This window comes from Solea senegalensis, linkage group LG3 (genome assembly GCF_019176455.1).
Source record: "Solea senegalensis isolate Sse05_10M linkage group LG3, IFAPA_SoseM_1, whole genome shotgun sequence".
Taxonomy (NCBI): domain Eukaryota; kingdom Metazoa; phylum Chordata; class Actinopteri; order Pleuronectiformes; family Soleidae; genus Solea; species Solea senegalensis.
Window position 1 is genome coordinate 502,100 of NC_058023.1, and position 20,284 is coordinate 522,383.

Here is a 20,284-nt window from a genome sequence, read left to right on the forward strand (position 1 = left end):
CTGGCCTTCGGCAGTGGCCATTGTGGCTCTCTGTGTAATGGGTCGTGGAGGAACGGCGAGTCTCCCATTTGAGCCCGAATGTCGCCGGTTGTCTTGACGTTGTTGAAGAAGCAGCGAATGTGAAAACAGCGCCATTTCTGTCGGCGTCCATGATACGCGATGCTACCGCAGCGGATTCCAGAGCTTGAGCTCGGAACGGCAGCGGGAGAGAACTAGCCGCTCCCCTTTCGCTGCTCCTCTCTACTTCAGACCACGGCAGGTAAGTAAGCCAGTGAGCCCTTTTAGTTTCGTACTGTCTTGTATCCGTCTAATGTCCCGTGTTCGGCCAGCTTACTCTTTCGCTGTATGACGATATGGCGCACATTTTTGAAGGGAAAACGTCTGACAGTCCTTTGGTAGTCTTACCGGGGCAGCCGCTCCTCCTCCCCTCTGGTCATAACAACAAGCGTACGTGAAAGCTAACGTTTGTTCGACGTTGGATCAGTTTTTATTCGCTTTACTGTTTCCTTCTTGTGGTCATTTGTGTGCTTTGTGTCCGAATGAAACTTAAAACTCGGCCTAATGATAGCGCGTCGCTTTCTGCTACACTGGCTAACTATTTAATGGAGAACCGTTGGGTTTTAATGTCACCTGCCTGACACATACCAAAGTAACGCAGTTATTTTGACTAGCAACGGGACAGCGGTGGTTAGCCCACCGAAACGGAAATATACGCTGTTTAACCCGTATAATTCATGCTAAGTTATTTTGATTAAAGAACGTAATGCCTACTGAAAAGGGGACGAGGAGCTGTCAGGCGCTAACTTTGCTAACTTAGCTTTATAGTTAAAGGTCGGAGGTTTAGCTAACCTTGTGGTTTATTTGCAACGAGACGCTAGCTACCGGCAGTCAATACCAAGAGCCAACGGTTGACAAAAAACCTGTTCCGATATCACCGATTATTTGGTGTAGTCACCTAAGCGTGACATCAATACTTAATGTTAAATATCGCTCATAGCTCTGCAGTGTTGCGTTAATGTCAGCTAACACCATCCAGGTACACGGTGACTGCACACTCGTTGCGAAGTCGGCCAACTTTGCAGTGAATACACTACGTTCTTCCTCTTCATTGTGGAGAAATTGCTATTTGTTAATAGTGTAGTTACGAATAAAGTTGGAAAGAGGATGGTGCAACCGGCAGTTAGCAGCCGGGGCTAATGCTCGTACAAGAAACAACTGGGTTGTCAGCCATATTTAGCCAATATCCACGAAGCTCTCTGCCGAGGTCCGCTTGCGTTTATTGGACTGGCACAGTGTGATTCTGTGAAATGGTATGAAATCGAGTCGTTGCACACGGCGAAGCGTCTTATCTTGTCCTCTCGACAACCCCATGATCTGCCAATGTAGACTGACGAGCGGCTCAACCAATCACGTCAGCGCAGCCTCCATTTGCTCTTCGCGTCGCTTCCCTAAATCCAGTGCTGCCATAAGAAACACACATGCACCTGACGGAGAGTGAATCCCACACAGTTGCACTCAACTGCCTGCGATTGCTTGTCATGTAAACGAATGCAGGACATTTTTATTGTATTATTTATTATTTTAACCACAGTATTGTGGTTGTTTAGGTAACGTTATGGAAAGCTGATAATAGGTAAAACTATGTCTCAGAATCACCATTGGTACATCTTAAATTAGAGGAATCTCTTGTATTTTTTGTGTTAAATTGCATCTGCTTATTTATCGCAACAATTATTATTTAATTATTAATCGAATACTAAATTAATCCCCAACAATTTTGTTAATTGATTAATCGGTTTGAGTGTTTTTTTTTTTAAATAAACAAAGTTCTCTCTCTAGTTCTCTGATTTTTCAGCTTTTTAATTTTTTTTTAAATTTTTTGGACCAAACAAATACTCGCTCAATCGAGAAAGTAATCATTAGTTGCAATTATAATCATATTTTTATTTTTGAAATGACATGACACTCCACTACAATGTGTCACACCAAAACAGTATATTTTTCCTTTGAAAAGGGGTGACACTTTCCAAAAATAAATAGTAATGACAACAACTGGGCAAGGCACAGCAATGATACAAACTCAAAATAAGAGGCAGATATTTTAATGAGGCCTGCAACTAATAATTATTTTCATAATTGATAAATCTATCAAATAAGATGTGGGATTAATTTGTCCATTACATGCAGAAAATGGTGAATAAAGTGAGAAAATGACAGTGTCAGTGTTTTCCAAACCTCAAATCTGTCGTCAAACCAAAGATATTGTGTTTGCTGTCATAGAAGAGTGAGAAAACAAATTTGCTTTCAGTTTAATTTATCCTTTTGCACATGGATGTGAATTATTAGTTGTTTTTTTTAGATTCATCACTAAGGCCCCTTTTTTTCTAAGCATGCATTATTTTAGGAAAGGTTGCGTTGCTGTGAGTGGGGTAATGTTAAAGTATCTTATTTACTCATCTTTTTTATATGTTTGCTTGCTCTGTTTCAGGTTGTGCCGGTGAAGTGAGACGTAGCCCAAAAATGGACCCTTCTGACTAAGAAACAAACACATCTTGTGTTTAGCCCAGCAGCTGAGCTCTATCAGCAGCATAAGCCATGCCTAATGACTAAAAGAACCCTTTTTTGCTCAAAGCAATAAAAAAAAAGCAAGAAAAAAAAATCTTACTCCATGCCTCCCCATGTAGAACTCCCTCAGTACATCCTCCTGGAGTGACTGCCCCCTCTTCCAGATTCTGCCTCATCCTCTGTCCACACCCTTTTCCACCATCCACCCATAATTGCCCATCACAATGCTGCTCTACCTGAGAATGGCCAACACTTGAGGTCCCATGCGTCCAGTGAGCACCGATTCAGACGGTCCAGCTCCTCCTGAAAACTTCTCCTGCCCCTACTCCCTCGTGGGCCCCCTGCCTGCCTCAGAGATGTCCCTGCTCCAGTCACTGGGTCCAGTACAAAGTTGGCTTGGCCAGGAGCTTGAGAAGTGCGGAATTGATGCGATGATCTACACCCGCTATGTCCTCAGCCTCCTCCTGCATGACAGTTACGACTACGACCTGCAGGACCAGGTGGGCTCCCGCAACTGTTTTGAAATATTTTGATTGTGTTGTTAATCAAATTAATCCCACTCAATCAACTGTGGCATCTCTCATTTACCACTACATTTTGATATACAGTGAACTGATATAAGCATGTGCAGAAATCTTATATAATGGCACACTATTGTGTGTGGCACTGTTGAGCTTCACTTGTGTTACTATTAATAACTAGTTTGTCCTTTGTTGATTAACTTTTCTTGATTTTGTGTCTGGTAGGAAAATGACATCTTCTTGGGCTGGGAGAAGGGAACTGGGAAGAAATGGGGCAAGAGTAAGAAGAAAGGAGTGACTGACCTGAGTCTTGAGGAAATGAAGAAACAAGCCGCTGTGCAATGCCTCCGCTCCGCATCTGACGAAGTAAGTGTTGTTCTTGCAGTTTTTTGCAATCCTGTGATTCTCATTATGTTTGAGGGGTGGTGAAATTTATTTTCTGTGGTGTAAAAGAAAAGTATTCTCCCATAATGAAATAATTTCAACTTTGGTGAAATGCAACACAGCTATTACTACAAGTTGACCTGTTCCTTTATTTTGTGACATTTCTGAATGAAAAGGAAGATAATCACTCTGAATAGCTAATACATGTGGGTGTCATTTGTCTAAATATATCCAAAATCTATTACTGTAGTATTGTTGAGGTGCAGTCCTGCAGATATTAAATGCATGATTCACAATGACTCAATAAATTAAGCCTCGTTTGTGTGGGAGGCTAAAGCATTTAAGAGAAAATCTTGACTGTAAATGCATCGTCAACTTATTTGACTGCATAGCCACACCTTCTTACTTTACATGAACTTTTACCTTCTCACATGTGTAGCACACAACTGAATTTAAAGCATTGTCACGTGCACTGCTTCGTTCTCAATCAGAAATTGCACACACTTTGTATGTGACGGGCAATTCTGCTTTAGTTCTGATCTAACTGATTTAGTCATTTGTGTTTTTATCTAGTTTTAGGATAGTAGTGCATGAGTAAAAGCAGTGTTGGTTACTCTCAGCAACGTTGTGGGATTTATTGACAAAATTGAAAATTATTTTCCCGATTCATATATTTATTTTGCGTGAGTTTTTATCTGTACCTGCTCTAAATCGGCCCGTCTGTGAGGTATATTGGGTTGGTTTCAGTTTGTGGGATCGTCACTAGATGCCACTCTGAACCTGTTAACATGGTTTGTTGACATAAAACAAACCTGTCCTCATTTGTGAGCGACCTTCAAATAATTGCTTCTGTGTTCAAGTGTCTGTTCCAGAAGTAGAGACTTGCCCTTTTCCTGTGTGAAAAATCCATTGAGATGTTTGCTTAAATTTCTGTCCAGCAGTAGTAAGGGAGGTGTGCTTCAGCTGAGAGTGACAAAGCTGGGGGGGCTAGAGGAGTGTTGAGCTCTTTGGGGACTGGACTCTGCAGTCTATTTTTTAACCAGGATTGCAGCAGAGAGCAGCAGACTTGGTTGGCTGTCAGCAGACCGGCATTAGCACAATGATGCAAGAGGAAACACAGGGCAGGAGAAATTCTTCCTCTACCTTTCATGAGGTGGCATGGTGAGGGATTTTATTTTAATGGAAGAATGAAAAGGAAATGAGGACTAAAAAGTGTGGCAGGTCTAGTATTTTGGAGCAGCTATGTTGTGATTAGTTTAGCTATTATTGTTGACAGTGCCTGCTTGGTTTAAACTAGTATTTTAGTATTTTTACTATTATTTTGAGGAGGCACAAAGCCAAATTGGTAGTAAACATCTTTTTATTTTTTGAAAAGCATTTCTGCACCGTAGCTAAAAATAGCAAAGTCATCGGCAGGCATGCCTTTGCTTATAAGTCAGCTGGTTTGACGTGTGTTAACAGAGTCAACACGTGTCAGACTCTGTGCCTCAATTCTTTCTCTTTCACACATGGGGTCAGAGTTGGATCTTTTAACATCTTCCATTGTCATTTCTGTTGTTGTAAAAGGAAATAATGTGTTGGGGCTTGTCTTTTTAGGTGTGGAACTCTGTGTTTTCTTTAAAATACTTATGCATCATTTTGTGAAGTCAGGTGATCCCTACAGTCACCACACACACAAACACACACAATACAGTACTAGGTAGTCAGATGTAGGTTTGTGTGTTTTATTTTTTTATTCAATCCCACTTATCAGAATAGAACAATTTACCAAATGCATGTCTGTATGAAAATATCTATTGACATTGTGAATTATTTTCTAAACTTAAGTTTTTTTGTGATATTCACAACTATTAATACTAGTTAATGAAATTTTGGGCAATTATTGTTTGTTCAAAATAGTTTACAGGAGAGACTTGATGTGTCTCAAAACTGTCTTGTCATCCTGTGCAGAACTCTGGAATCGAGAGCCTGGTTGAAGAGCTTTGCTCTAAACTTAAGGACATCCAAAACAAACAGAAAGGTTTGTTTATTCCTTTTAACTCTCATCGTGCATCCATAAAGTTGAGTAATAACTGTTCCAAAATAATGATTTGTTGGTCAATGTCTTTTACAGAGGAAAAACAGATTCAAAAGAAATCTGATGGCTCTCAGTCTCCGGAACGAGCTGAGTCCCCCTCTTCTAAGGACCAGGTGGAAATGTAAGTTGTATATTAATAAAAGTGGCTGCTTTTTTTTTGGCTTTTAATTTTTTCTTGACTTGTTCTGTTGCTTTTATTACTTTTTCCTTTATTCCTTGTTTATTAAGGTGCTATATAAATTATTATTCAATAATATTCCTTTTAATTCCTTTTAATTAAACTGTATGTTTTCATTACAGGTATTATGAAGCCTTTCCTCCTTTGTCAGAAAAACCTGTTTGTCTCCAAGAGATCATGACGGTGTGGAACAAGGCTAAAGCCTGCGCATACTCAAGTTCATCATCCTCTGCTGCCCCACAGACCAGCACAGACACCTCTTCCCCAAAAGATTGCAACAGCGACGGTGAGGCTGCAAAGGAGAGAAATCTAGAGGCCTATACTGTCACCAATGAAAGAGGCCAGCAGCGACGGAGCAAGAAGGAGAAGGAAAACCGTTATCATGGTGGAGCATCTGCAGAGGAGAAACCTACCATCCACACCAAGAGACAGACCAGACACAGATCTGAGGGCAAATACAGACCCAGATCCTGGTCTTCGGGCTCCAGTGAGGCAGGCTCCAGTTCAAGTGGGAACCAAGGTGACACTAAGTCATCCAGAAGCAAGGCAGTTAGAATAAGGCACAAATCCAGAGAGGCTGCGAAGAATAAGAGAACACGCAACGGCGGACCAGTAAAGCTGCAGGTGAAGGTAATTGACAAAGAAGAGCGAAGAAATGCAGGAGGGAGCAGTAGCAGCGTCACGGCAGGTGCTGCCAAACAACTACAGCTTTATAAAAAGGGGAAACGACCGCTGAAGGAGATTCGTAAAGATCCAAGCTGGGTGGAAGCAAAGGAGTCCAGGGTTGAGGTTGGAAACAAACAGGAATATATGGAGGAGCCACTTTGGTACACTGAGCCCATCACGGAGTATTTTGTACCTTTCAGCAGCAAACAAAGCAAGCTGGAAACAAAATATCGCAGCAACATCGACTCTTCGGATGGCTTTGCATTGTCAGCAGACATGGAGAGGCTGCCGGAGAGAATCCAGGGTATCTGCATTGCCAACGAGAGCTACCAGAGAGCATACCTAGCAGCAGGCTCGTTTGTGGATGGGCACTTTGTGGAAGGGCCTGGTGAAGCAGAAGATGAAACTGCTGAACTCACTGGGGCCTTAACCTGCCCTCAGCCAGAGGATGGAGATTTAGATGACAAGCATCTGTCTGAATTCACTCACTTCTATGAAGTTGATATTTATCAATCCATATTGGATACTAGTGCCTCAGACTCGATACAAGAGAGTCGGATCTTAAGCATGATTCGACAAAAAAGCAAAGAGCAAAGAGACATTGAGGCAGAATGTTGTTTAGTGTTAGATGGCCTTGAGCAGCAAGGGAAAAGTGCAATACGGGCAGACTCACAGGAAGCTTTGGGACCTGTTGGATTCTTAATGGAGGATCTAGAAAACATGGCTCACGTGTGGGGATGTTATTCACCATCTACTTCAGAAGATATAGATGGAGAAAGCTTCGTAGGAGACTCTCCCATTCGCCTCTCCCCCCTTCTTGATAGTGTTTCATCCACTCTGAGCAAACTATCTGGAAATCTGGAGGAGCCACCTGTTCCTGAAGCCGCCAGTGAACCATCTGGTTTTAACTCATCCTGCTTCTCTCTTTTTGAGCTGCAGTATGACAGTCCCACGTTTCCTTTTCCCTGTGACTCACTCAACGTTGGTCAGGAAAACACAGATTCTAGTAGCTGTCTCGACCCACATTCTAATAAACAGTCTCGTTTGCTAATATGGACCAAAAATAGTGCCTTTGATGAAACTGAACACTGTTCTAACCTTTCCACACGAACTTGCAGTCCGTGGTCGCATTCAGAGGAGACTCGTTCTGACAATGAACAAGGAAATGCTGCGACAGAGGATGCTGCTCAAATTGGCAACAAAGAGATTGACTGTATAATCCATCCTCTCTCTGGTGCTTATCTAGAGGATGAAATCTTGGATTTTTTGCAAGATGAGACTGGCCGCAAGTGTGAGGAGGTCAGTGTTAGCACAGCATCGAATCAGACCTTCACCAAAAAATCTAAATTGGAGTCCGTTTGTGGCATCGCACTGGAGGAGGATGAAAGTAAACAGTACAGCACTGGTATGTTTTCGGACAACACAAACCAACAGAGTGAGGATTACAGCTCAGGGATAATAAAGGACATTTGGACTGCAATTGGGGATGGCAAATCTGTAATGAAAAGGCAAGGAGCAGAAAAATCAAGCGAGGGGCTATTCTCAGATGAGTCCAGTGGTTACTGCTGTAGCTGCCTCGAGGTGCAGGCTAAAGGAGGTCCAATTCAGGGACCCCAGAAAAAAGCAGTGCAGCGCTCAGAGTATCACCTTTGGGAAGGAAAGAAAGACGAGCAGGACTTGGCCAAAAACAAACTCTCAAAGGTAGATGGTGCCGGGGATTACATGACTCCGTCCAAGCCCTGGGACCTGAGCTCTGACAAGGAGAGTACATCATTCATCCTTGGAGGGGTGTATGGGGAGCTGAAGACAATAAGTGGTGATAAAAATTGGGCTGTTGTGCCACCAAGTGACACCCAAGATAACCTGCTTCAGTGTGCTGCCGCAGCTGCATCTGCTTCTAGCTCAGACATGCTCACCATCACTGGCACAGATGTGTTCATGAACACAAGCAGCTGCTTCGCTCCTGGTCACAGGCCCCTGTGGAGGCCTCTTGTGTCCTTTGGGCAGAGTGACCAGGCCATCAGAGGAAGTGGAGATGGATTGAATAAGGGATTTTCTTTCATCTTCCATGAAGATTTGCTTGGATCATGCGGAGGCTTGCGTAGTGAGGAGCAAGGATTAGAATACCCGTTTGCATCCTTCAATTTAAACAATCCCTTCTCTCAAGTCCTCCATGTGGAGTGTTCCTTCGAGCCTGAGGACATGGCTTCTTTCAGTCCAGGGTTCAAGCCCAAATCAATTCTATGCTCAGACTCTGAGAATGAAGCCTTCCACCCACGATTATATGGCATCAACCGAACGCAGTATAGAGCCATTCGCATTTCCCCCAGGACTCATTTCCGGCCAATTTCGGCTTCCGAGTTGTCTCCTGGTGGAGTAAGCGATTCAGAGGCTGAGACTGACAAAGAAGAGATGAGTTTTCCCGTCCAGGCGCCGGTGGACGTTTATGATGATCCTCAGGCTGACCTCAAACCTCTGGAGGAGGATGCAGAATGTGAGGGCCCTTATTACGGGAAGTCAGAACTGGAATCTGGTAAATTTTTACCCAGATTGAAGAAGTCTGGCATGGAGAAGAGTGCACAGACTTCTCTGGATTCACAGGAGGGTTCCAGTACCCTCCTGCCAATCGCTGAGCAAGAGATTTGCTTAGACTGCAAAACGGCTGCATCAACTGCAGGTGAAGAGACGGACGTTTCTGTCGGCAAGATTCATGAAGGGGAATCTTCAGGAGAGAAACAATCCTGCTTATGTGCACCAGCAGGTCAGATCCCAAAGTATGGGATTGCTTTTGACTTTGTTGGAGATGTGCCAGAGGTGAGTTTTTAAAATCATTTAATGAATACTTCAATGTACAATACAGTTTGACAGACATCTGCTGTTGTTAGGTTCCACCTGCGATATCTTATGCTGTAGTTTACTGACACACACTTCTCCTTTTGTCTTTTTTAGTTCCCTCTGTTAAATATTAGTGCACAAGGAGGAACTGGCAACCAGCAAGATGAGTGCTGGTGGCAGACCACGCTCTGCTCCTCACTCTTCCCTGGATCTCATTGTACAGGTAAATTTGTTTTGATTTAAAAAAAACAAAACTTTAAAGAACTACAAGATAAGTTGTCATTTGCGGCTTTGTTTCTTTGATTAGCGGTTACTTGTTATTTTAACAGATTTCAAAGTTATCAGGGGCTGTCCAAGAAATGCCCATTGTCTCAAAAATAAAGTCCGCATGCTTTGTTATAATGTGATGTGTTAACGATCTTGAACTTCCCTGTCTTGCTAGTTTGAACAATCACTTGAAAATAAATTTGTATCCAGATCTCCACCAAAATGGAACAATTTTTTCTAAAAACCTTTTTAATTTTGAGTTTGCTGTTCACAAAACATAATCTTGGTGGGGCTCAATAAGAAGAGATCAAAGTTAACCATAAATTTGAACGACTGTATACATGGACTATCGATTGAATCAAAGGACGAGTGGACAAAATATATACAGATACATTAATTTGGAGCCCTTAAGGACAATTTATGTGCGCGATCTAAATAGTATCACACATTTTGATAAAGGTCTCTAAAATCTGGCACAACATCACCAGAGTTTCTGCCTTGGGCTTTATAGATCCTCTTCAACTACAGGACAAAGACATGTAGCATTGATGTTATCCAACATGTTAACGGTTTTCCCCGATTTCCTTTTCTAGGGAGCAGCAACATTTGAATACTCCAGTTTTTGCAGAGGACACCTGTCTTGGAGAGGAAACCCTTCCTCTCCTTTTGGGACTGGACCTCTACCAGCAAAGATTCAGGGTCATCTCAGAGCTGGAAAACCGTAGGCTAATTTTCTGAGACACCCCCTTCAAAAAAACAACCCCACACATAACCCTGCTGGTTTTCATTTACTAACTTAACTCCATGTGTAATCAACAATCCAATCAACAAGATGCGAGTGAAAATAGGAAAACTCCAAAAAATATGTTGGGTCTTTGAGTGATGCCAGTGATGTGTGAACATGCATTTTAGGATTTCTTTCAGTTAATTCTTCTGTAAACTGTTCCTCATCCGAAGTCTCACATTTAGTTGGTAGAGACGATCTTTTGTTCTATCAGTTTTGTTCCCACCGTTTTGCTTTTGAACTAGGTTACTGGTAGTTTGGTGGTGTCTGAATGGTTGTGCATGTGTGTTTGTCCAGCCAGTCTCACTCCTCTTTTTCAAGTTAAACCTAAACGTTGTGTGAAACAGCTGCCGATCACATCCTCTACTTTCCATCCTGTGTTCAGAAAGACTAGAGAGAGAGAAAAAAAGGATATTGAGATTTTTGAGTTGTTTAAAAAGTTTGAGAGTTTAACTGCAGTAGTTTGTTTGGAAGACTTTGTGAATGTGAAGTAGAGAATGTGTGCAGTGTTCTTTTTCAATAGCCGAAAACTCCCCTTGTGTGAAAAGTTGTCATAAATGAGTCCGATTTTTTTTGAATGGTGATAGTCTTTCCAAAGCTAGTCGTAGACATAGTATGGTTTGTGAGGCTAAAAATAATAATTCAAAAAAACCCATAAAAAAATAATAAAAAAGAAGAAATCAAATGGGAGTTTTGTTGAGGAAAAAAAAGATACAAATTATCTACTTGAAATGCAATGCTGTTGAGAATTGGGAAAAACATAGAAAATGTTTGTGTTGTGGGGTTCAAGACCCATCATAAAAAGTAACTACAGCCATTTGACACCTGTTTTTGCAATTGAATGAAACTTTTGTTTTATTTCCTTGTGATTTCTATGGTACAGACTATTGGTGCTATAAATATGTTCAAACACCTTTTTCGAAGTTTAAGATCCATGATCTGGCTATGATGAGTAGATGGCAGAGGCTAGTTTTGTTTGTAGTCCAAACAGCCAAGACTCCGTAAATTATAAAAAATAATATTTTTCTTTTGCAAAATCTGTGAATAGAAGAAAAAGTTTTGCCTGATCGCAGTTCTTTCCAAATGTGGCTTGGTTTTTTTTCTCTCTTTAATTTAAAGTAAACCTTATCAGGTGACGCTGAATAAAACTATACACATTGTTTAATTCCATCGTATCCAGGCAGAAAAGGACTAACTCTCTCTAATGAGTGATGGTCAACTGTCCCACGATGCAACTCAACAAATCTGGCAAGAAAAAAAGTTCAAACCAAAAAACATACATATTTACACTAACGTACAAATGCTTCTTTCTTTTTCATGTGAAGTGTGTTTTTATTTTTTTGGTTTACAATATATATCTTGTTGAAATAATGAGTTATGTCTCAGTGTGTGTCAGCAGAGAATTTGTGAAGGCACTCGTTCAGAGCGAGTGTACGGTGGCGGCGTGCGTGCAGAGATGCACCAACGAATGGAAATGAATCTGTCAATCTGTGTCCCGTGAATTTGAACCCCCCACTCCCCTTTTTGAAAGATTTAGCCATGAAACCCTCTGTGTGGTTTGCTAACCTTTCACGTGACCTGTGCTTTGAGGAAGAAATTTGGTTACAACATCTACAGATCTACAGATTTTATCCTAATTTAACTATTAAAACAGGTTTTGAGGTTAGTAGGTTGGGTGGTTTATTTGTCAGAAGCACAGGTCAGTATAATTTTCACTCTTACATTAATGGATAATGAAAAGACATGGGCATCACGAGCAGACTTGCTGGAATGCACTGTCGCAGGTGAAGGTGTCTCTGTTGCTGGCTTGGTTTTTTTTTTTGAAAAAGGCTTCCTCATTTAAAAAAAAAAGAAGCAACTATTGTAATAGCCCATGAAATGTTTCCACTTTACTCAATAAATGCCTCCGATAAATGCAAGGTACTCAAAACTTAAAGGTCATATCCCCCTCCTTTGACCGTCATCAGACACTCAGGAATTTTTTATAAGCTTAACTGCATAATCTACACTCAGACCTGTGACAGTGCATTGATGCATTAATGTAAAACCTTTGTTTGATTCTAGATAAATGACTGACTGTCTTTTCAAAGCAAACCACTGAAGTGACTGTCATTAATTTATACATGTAGTAGGAAAAAAACAATAAAAAAGAACTAAGCCATTGTAGATTGCATAAGCAATGCAGAGGGGAATTCAAAAGCCCTGTGTCCTATGCAATACCTTGGCGCATGTAAACATTCAACTGTATTAAGAAGAGAAGTCTCTGAGTTCATTTCTTTTGCATGGTGAATAATTGCGAGTGAGGGACACATGAGAAAAAAAACAAACCCGTGGAATGTCTCTTTTAAAAAAAGCAGCATGCAAACATCACACTCCATCTTTTTTTATGTTGGGTGAACAAAATATTTTAGTTCAAACTATTTTGAGTAAGTGATTGAAAGAATGCGATGTGTGAGTGAGCGAGTGAATGTGTACAAGAGGTTGAAGCACTTACATGGGAGTTGAAAGGAATGCATCACACCTTTCTTCATTCTTAATTCTTCCATTTTGATAGGCTGTATTGAGGAAAGAAAAAAGAATTTCAAAAACAAAAAAAATATGTTGAAAAAAATACATTCAGTGAGGGTAAAAGCATTTGGAGCAGCGCTGACCGGGTGCCTGTGTTTCATTTGCACTGTGGTTTGAACAACATCCAGCACTGAAAACGTTTTGAGTTTTCCCTCATCCTTTCATTCCCCCTTGATGATGATGATGCTCTTCCAACCTCAATCCTCTTCCTCTGTGTTCCCAAAGCCCATCTGTCCCGAGTAGGTGTGTTGTTCTAATTTCATGTACACCCTGAGTAAATTATTTTGTTTCATTGTGGATTTTCTTAACATCTAATAAAGGAATAAACCAAACTTCATTCCGAACCTGTTATTTGATGCTGCTTATTGTGTATTTATGTCTGGTGGTGGTGACTAAGTTACTTAGATTGTTTCCTCGACCACATGGTGGCACTAGAGGGCATGGTGAACAATTTAACACTTCCATTTGAAGTCAAACCATACATAAGCTGTTGTGTTTTATTGTATTCCTTAGTTCTAATCTTATAAACCTTTAAAACAGGCCTTTGTTACAACTTAGTTTTAGGTTGTCACTGAAAACATGGCTTTCATTTAGTACTACTTAGACGTTAGTTAGCTAGTAGAGATTTTACATGTAATGTCACATGCAGTATATGAGCTTTCTTAGCTTAAAAGTTAGGAACTAATATTAGAAATATATAAAGTCACCAATTAAATGAGAACCCTGAAATGAAATATCTCTTACACGGTTTGCTTACTTAATTTTTAAGATAACATAGCACTAAATGCATGAGTTACCATGAATATTCGAACTGGTGAGCAGGTGCTTTCAGACATTCACAATTAAACGTTGTTCAAGTTATTGTAGTTTCTACAGTGTAAATACCATCTGGGGTCCCTGAAAATATTAAAACGGTCTTTATTCCATGACTGTGGACACATCTATTTTTTACATAAAAGAGTAGTAGACAGTTATACATTCTTAAGTGGATATTGTATTTAAGGTAAGTGTTTAGGGGGTAATGATTTTTTGTGCGGTCGATTATTAATGCCTGAAGGTTCAGACAGGTGAATCCATCGAAAGGAACATTCTTGGCTCGATTACACAGCACTCTCGATACAAGTTTGTTTTAAAATGGCGGCGGAAGCTCTTGAGACAGGTATGAAATATTAACGATACCGTATAAACTCATGAAATGCATCGGGCCACTAGGTTCGTTAAACACTAGAGACGCGTTTCTTCTCCGTAGTCGCGGCAGCGACGGCAAAAACAAAATGTCTGGCGTATTTTTAACTTAATTTGGACCACAATTCTTGAGGAAGCGCAGTTCAAACATCGGTGAGTTGGCGTCAGCGACAAGTGCTCCCGGCTCTCACGAAACCGCTTTCCCTTCCTCCACCGTGGTTTGTCCCGGCCGATGACCTGAGTCACTGATACCGGCGCTGTCAGTGTGTGCAGCAAGCGGTGTTGAGGCAGGGAGAAGGAGGAGGTGATGGTGGTGCAGCAGCAGTTTTAGTCCCAGCATCACCATGGACTGCTCCGGCCGGAGTGGACCTGCCGCCCACCTGTAGCATCAGCCGGCAGCATGGAGAATATGAGCCCCGGCACCCAGGACCAGAGAGACAGCCACTGTGGTAGGTCATTGTGATTGCTATCTCCGTACATACACGCAAATCAGACTCGCAAATCAGTCCTGATACTTGTTTCTCCTTGCTATCATGCGTATCACGCCAAACTACGTTTAAAAGATAAACAAAAGTTACGACGGCCCTGATTATACACGCTGTACACTTTTGATAAACAGTACTAATTGTCCTCAGTGAAAGATTTAATATCGGGGTAGAATTCGGCATGTTTTAAATGAACTCAGTGCCACAGTTCTTAACCTTAATCAATGAATGAGTTATTTGAAGAACAGTCTGTAATTTATTCAGAAGATAATCTAAATATTTGAAGCAGGACTTTCTGAGATTGAGATTAAGTTTAACCGGTTTGGTAAACCATGTATTTAACATACCAACTTGTCACTTGTTGATTGAAAATGTGAAGTTTTGTCTTCTAGGACTTGTCCACTACCTATCTGTATCTTGTAAAGTGATTGCGAGGGATAGAAATGAAATAAAATAGAGTATTAGTCAGTTACTCAATCAACTATTGTGCTAATCTGGTTTAAGTTGTTCTTTTGGCTAATGAAACAACTCTTTTTTAAGTAACTTTGAATATTTTCTGTTTCATTTGCTCCTTTTGTGAATATTTTGGGTTTCCAAAAAGCACAGGTAAATAAATACAAATCTGAAGACATCGTAGGTATGATCTTTAAGTTTTTCTGGACAAAACAAGTAATCAGTTTAACAAGAATATAATCAACTGATCATGAACGTTATTGTCAGTTGCATTGTGATGTGTATTGATTTCAGGCTTCTAATTGCACACATCCCATATGATATATATTATACATATTTGTGATGTTATCCAACCCGAAGGTGACGTTTTCCTTCTTGACTCCACGGATAACATTACTGTAACTCACAGGACAAGACCTGTGTGTGGACGTCCATTAAAGTGGGACAATAACAGCAAGTTTTTGGTTGTTTTTCCATGACGTAAAGCCGCAACAGCATGTTTGCTTGTTTCAGTGTGGACCTCCCATAGTTAACTAAATAGTTAACAAAACATAACGCACGTCTTATGAATGAGGATGTCGGTTGTACAACAGTGCATAATAATGAGTATGTAAACCGCCTGACAATTATTGATGAGCATTTAGTTGTGCATTATTTCCACAGGAAGAACCTGTTGCTGTGTTTTGGTGTAAAGTCTGCCAAGCTCACATGACCACCTGTAGGTCAGGGTTTAGAGCTTGGTTAAGAGTCTGGCTTTCTATGAGCTTTGTGTTTCACCAGGTGGAAAACGTGAGCCTCTGTGTTTTTAGCCTTTCCACCATGCTGTCAAGCTATTTTTTTTTTGTATTTTTTCTTCTCGCTTTTGTGTGCAAATAAACTCCAGTCACTCCAGGCTCCAAGGAAGTTCTTAACAAAGGGTGTGTGTGCGCTCCAAACCCCCAGTTTCCCTCTCTCTGTTGTTAAACAAAACATCTCCACGTCCACACACACACACTCTCAAACAGTTATTCACTGTATAAAAAGGGAGATGAGAATGTATCTGTCCCTGAAAGTAAGGAGGAGTGAATTTAATGCAGCTATAGAGAGCTTATAGACACAGTAGCTTAAGCTTAACTCCCCAGCTGGCATTAAAGCATGATGTAGCCCTGCTGGAGCCCTGTTCACATTACAGAGCAGACTCCAGTTACAGCCTGATTGCTGTAGGATAAGTTTTCCCCTCTCAAGCTTCCCACGTGCTTGTATCTAATGACCTGACAACATAAATGTTACATTTAGTATGATTGCTGTGTGTCAAGAAAATGCTAAACATCTTCCAACTAGGGCAGATTTAGTTTGATATGGGTGGCAGCAATTTGCTTTTGACCACTGTTACCCCTGCCCACCTCTGCATTATATATGTTTGACTCAGTAATTGTAAGCTTATTAATCATTATGTTAATTATAAATAATTATCAATATGCAGCAAACTCAAATATACGTGAGAAGATAATATTTTTTCATGTAAAATGTAAATGTTAAACATGATTTTAAACAGTTTCTAATAATACATACCAAAATAATGAAACAGTCAAAGTATTTCTCTGAGTTTCATTACTTTTAATTTATTTCCTTTTATGATCGATTAATCAAAATTATTGCATTTTAATAATTTCTTAACAAGAAAATATTCACAGTTAGGAAGCTGGAAAACCAGAGAGCTTAAAAAAAACACTCAAATGATTAGAATCTTATAAAATCATTGATGACTGATTGACTATTCTATTAATATCCGATTTAAATGTTGCAGCCCTAGACTTGATAGGCATTATGCAATAGCTAATATAACTGACTATGCTGAATGGATGAGGGTTCCATTCACCTCATTGCCTGTGTTCTGCCTTCTAAAAATCTACACTTGCCTTTGATCTCCTCTCAGAGATTTTTATCAGAAATATGTAAATTGTCCATTTCTATATGTATAAAAAGAAATTTAACTGTTACTGGGAATTTCCTGAACAAGCAGCAGAACGGTTTTGATGTACAGGTTTTTGAAATTGCCTCAAAAATGGTGGTCGAGATATTGATAATGAAAGGTACGGTAAAATATATATTGCAACTCAATATTCACTACTTCCTCTACATAATAATAAACAACAAGAAACTTGAGCTATGAAATCTGCAGGGACTACGATGTGTCCTCAAATGCTTTAAAAAAAAAAAAAAACTTTATTTCATCACTTCTGCAAACATGCATACACTCCAGGAAGTCATTGGTAGTTGTGATGCAATCGTGGATTACACATTGTTCAGTTGTGCATCTTTTTAATTTAATCACTAATAGTTGCCTAAACTGATAGAAAAAACAAAGAACAGAAAAGTTACATTAACACACCTTGAGCACCAAAATGTGCTAAGCTATAAAAATGTTATACATTTTTTTTGAATGTTTGAAACCAATATCAGTCCTTTCCATATTAAAAAATTGTAACCCTTAAATTGTCATGTTTTTGTCAGGATGCACCTTCATTTTATGGTCTAAAAACCACAATAAATGAATTATTTTCAATATACTTCATACAACTGAATTTTTTGCAATGTCATACTTTATAAAAAAATACATTAACACACCTAGAGCACCAAAATGTGCGTTGTTAAGTGCCAAGTTTTTGTCATGATGCATCAAAAATTGTGATTTGAACGGGTTTCAATGAGCACATTTTGATGCGGAGGTGTGTTAGTGAGTATTTTAGTCAACATTGTATTACAATAGACAAAAAATGTGTTTAAGGGTTAAATTGAACTGGGTTGTTTTCTTTTTGCAGGTATGTCTGGAGGAACCCTAGTTGAGAACGGCTCCACAGTCAAAGATGTGGCTGTGTCTGATCTTGACAATCATACCAACCACCTCTGCCATGAAGCCAGCACGGCCCCGCACAGCGAGACCATCCTGCCCACTTACAAGCCATCCTGCTCCTCTACTCCCACCTACTACAGCAGCCCACACAAAAGCTACTCAGACCTGGACCAGGACACCCACAGCCTGACGTCCCAGGACTCCGGTATCCCCACTCTGGAGATTAATCCTCCGGAGCCCATCGTCCACAACCACCAACTCCCGGGCACCAGCCATGACGCTCCCGCCACTTTACCCTTGGACAATGATACCTCAAACGAGAACGTCATCCACAAATCCTCCACCTTCCCCCGCAGTGGGTACGACTCCATTCGCCTCTTTAGTCCCGGCATCAGATTGACCGCCACCCCGGGGATGAGTGGCGGGGGTTTGAACCGCAGCGACGACATCTCTGTGTGCAGCGTGTCCAGCATGAGCACCGAGCTGTCCATCTCCAACGAAGACATCCTGGACTTCACCGTCACTTCTGACTCCAGCGCCATCGTCACCCTGGAGACGGACGACAGCGGCACCGCTCACTTCTCAGACGTGACACTGTCGTCGTCTCCCGTACGGTCGTATCTGGATTCGGGTCTCCCGCAGCAGAACGAGGATGTCCGGCAGAAGAAACCTGGACCTCTAGCAAGCTTATTTGGCAGGTACGTTCATATATGGCTCAGCATGTGTTTGTAACAGACATATTGTATGTTTTATAAAGATAAGTTTGGGTCAAACTGGAAATGCCATCGAGTGTCTAGTTTGGTCAGTAGGGGTAAGTAAGTGGGAAAAAAAAGGAAGAAAAAGACATCGAAATAACGTTTACGACAATGTAAACAGTAATATAAAAAACAAAAACATACAGAAATGACCTCAGAAATTTGGCAGGGCACGTGTAATTGATTGAGGAGTCCACATGTGACATGCGGGCCGCAAGTTTGAGACCTCTGCTCTATTATCATATTATCACACACACAGATGTATGTATTAAATGCATCTAAGTAGCTATATCCTCAATCTGCAATGAGTGACCCATGTGGCACCCCAATTTCTGCTCTTATAAACTGTATATAATTATTTAATGTAGGTTTACAACAAATAATAACATATTTAAGCTGAAATTGCCTTTTTTTAAGTATTGGGATGCTAAAACCCATTGCACAGCCTTCAGCCTTGTGTATTTTGGTCTCTGATAATTGTTGCTTTTACTGGTTTATATATTTGCCCACCAGGACAGGGTTTTTGTGGATAAAAAAAAAAAGAAAAGACAAAGAGAATAGCATTTATCTGATACACACACATTCAACATTCCAGTTTCATGTGACACAGCACGAAAAGCACCTGTGTCCTTATGGATGTTTTGCTGCTGCTGTGGCTCTATGACATTCATCAATCAGGAACCACCAGGGACAAAATCCACAATTACAGTAATGGTAATAATACATTTTATTTAGAGGCACCTTTCAGAGCTCCATGTCACTGTATATATATAAAAAAAGCAGTAAAACATGGATATACAAGATACTGTATGTACAGAAGATTAAAAGCAGGGAAAAAGAAAATAAAAACAATTGAGTAATGTGGCTTAGAATCATAAGTGGAAGGCCAGTTGGAGCAGGTGGTTAGTTGTCACCAAAATGTAGGAAGTGTATGCAGCTTCAGCAGCAACAATAAATCATAAATAATAATAACTTCGATTTTTAAAGCGCCTTTCACGAAACCCAAGGTCTCTCAACAGTCTTGTGATCGATGAATTCTCTACTTCCTCTGACTTTGTTGAAGGCAACTGTTGCAGTCTTACAGAAGCAGGCGTTACTCAAGGTTGTTTCACACGCGGATTTTATTAGCCAAGACATCAAGCCTATCTCTTCACACCACTCTTATAAAGTACAGAACAAGAACTTGTCCTCAGCTCACCATGACATGCCATTCAAGTTGGTTTAAAAACAGAAGTTATCACACCCAACAGGAGCACAGCTACACAAGAATTAGAAGAAAAACACATCATTCCAAACATTCAAAGCCTTTTTCTAGATTATTTATAAATATCTTTTAATAAATATTTGGTTACCATAAATGCCAATACTGTTTTGTATTTCTGAAGGCTTAGGTTGGAAAAAAATTGGGCTCAAATCATGTCGAAAAGTCTTACTTCCTTATTCTTTGTTTGTATGACTTGGTGTGGTAACAGTCCTTCACATGTCAACAGATCAGCCTGTTGATCTTGAACAAACAAAGGGAGAAATGATCTACAGCCCCTCATCAGCACTTTCTGTTTGTGCACAAAGACTTTTCCTCTGCTGTGGATTTACATACAGCAGTGATGTGCTTTGCTCTGGTTGCGTTGATGAGGAGTTCACAGAACGTCCCGTTATCTTTTTGAATTGGTACCAAACACTCGGGAAAAGCCATTTTCACTTCCCCTGCCCTTGTTCACACATAAATAA

At 40.4% G+C, this 20,284-nt stretch overlaps 2 protein-coding genes across 4 annotated transcripts in view; both read left to right on the forward strand.

The window, feature by feature from the left end:
* On the forward strand, positions 1-13,182 carry kiaa0232 (KIAA0232 ortholog). Its single transcript, XM_044020378.1, has 8 exons — positions 1-259; positions 2,489-3,065; positions 3,312-3,452; positions 5,421-5,490; positions 5,584-5,668; positions 5,848-9,205; positions 9,341-9,449; positions 10,087-13,182. The coding sequence occupies exons 2-8, from the start codon at positions 2,829-2,831 to the stop codon at positions 10,101-10,103; spliced, it is 4,017 nt and encodes a 1,338-aa protein (XP_043876313.1). The 5' UTR covers positions 1-259; positions 2,489-2,828; the 3' UTR covers positions 10,104-13,182.
* A 762-nt stretch (positions 13,183-13,944) lies between these two features.
* The window catches only part of tbc1d14 (TBC1 domain family, member 14), a 32,300-nt gene continuing 25,960 nt past the window's right edge, over positions 13,945-20,284 (forward strand). For 2 of the 3 annotated variants that reach the window (XM_044020392.1, XM_044020394.1), the window contains exons 1-2: positions 13,946-14,479; positions 17,770-18,499. In XM_044020392.1, the coding sequence (XP_043876327.1) occupies positions 14,431-14,479; positions 17,770-18,499 (779 nt within the window). In that variant the 5' untranslated portion in view covers positions 13,946-14,430. Of the gene's footprint in view, positions 14,480-17,769; positions 18,500-20,284 lie in introns of all 3 variants that reach the window. The other variant, XM_044020395.1, reaches the window with a different exon arrangement.

Bases quoted from the DNA above. Each gene is read 5' to 3' on its own strand.
- kiaa0232 (XM_044020378.1), top strand. From the start codon at position 2,829: ATGCGTCCAGTGAGCACCGATTCAGACGGTCCAGCTCCTCCTGAAAAC. The intron at 3,066-3,311 runs GTGGGCTCCCGC...TGTGTCTGGTAG, and splicing joins ACTACGACCTGCAGGACCAG to GAAAATGACATCTTCTTGGG. The intron at 5,669-5,847 runs GTAAGTTGTATA...TTTTCATTACAG, and splicing joins TCTAAGGACCAGGTGGAAAT to GTATTATGAAGCCTTTCCTC.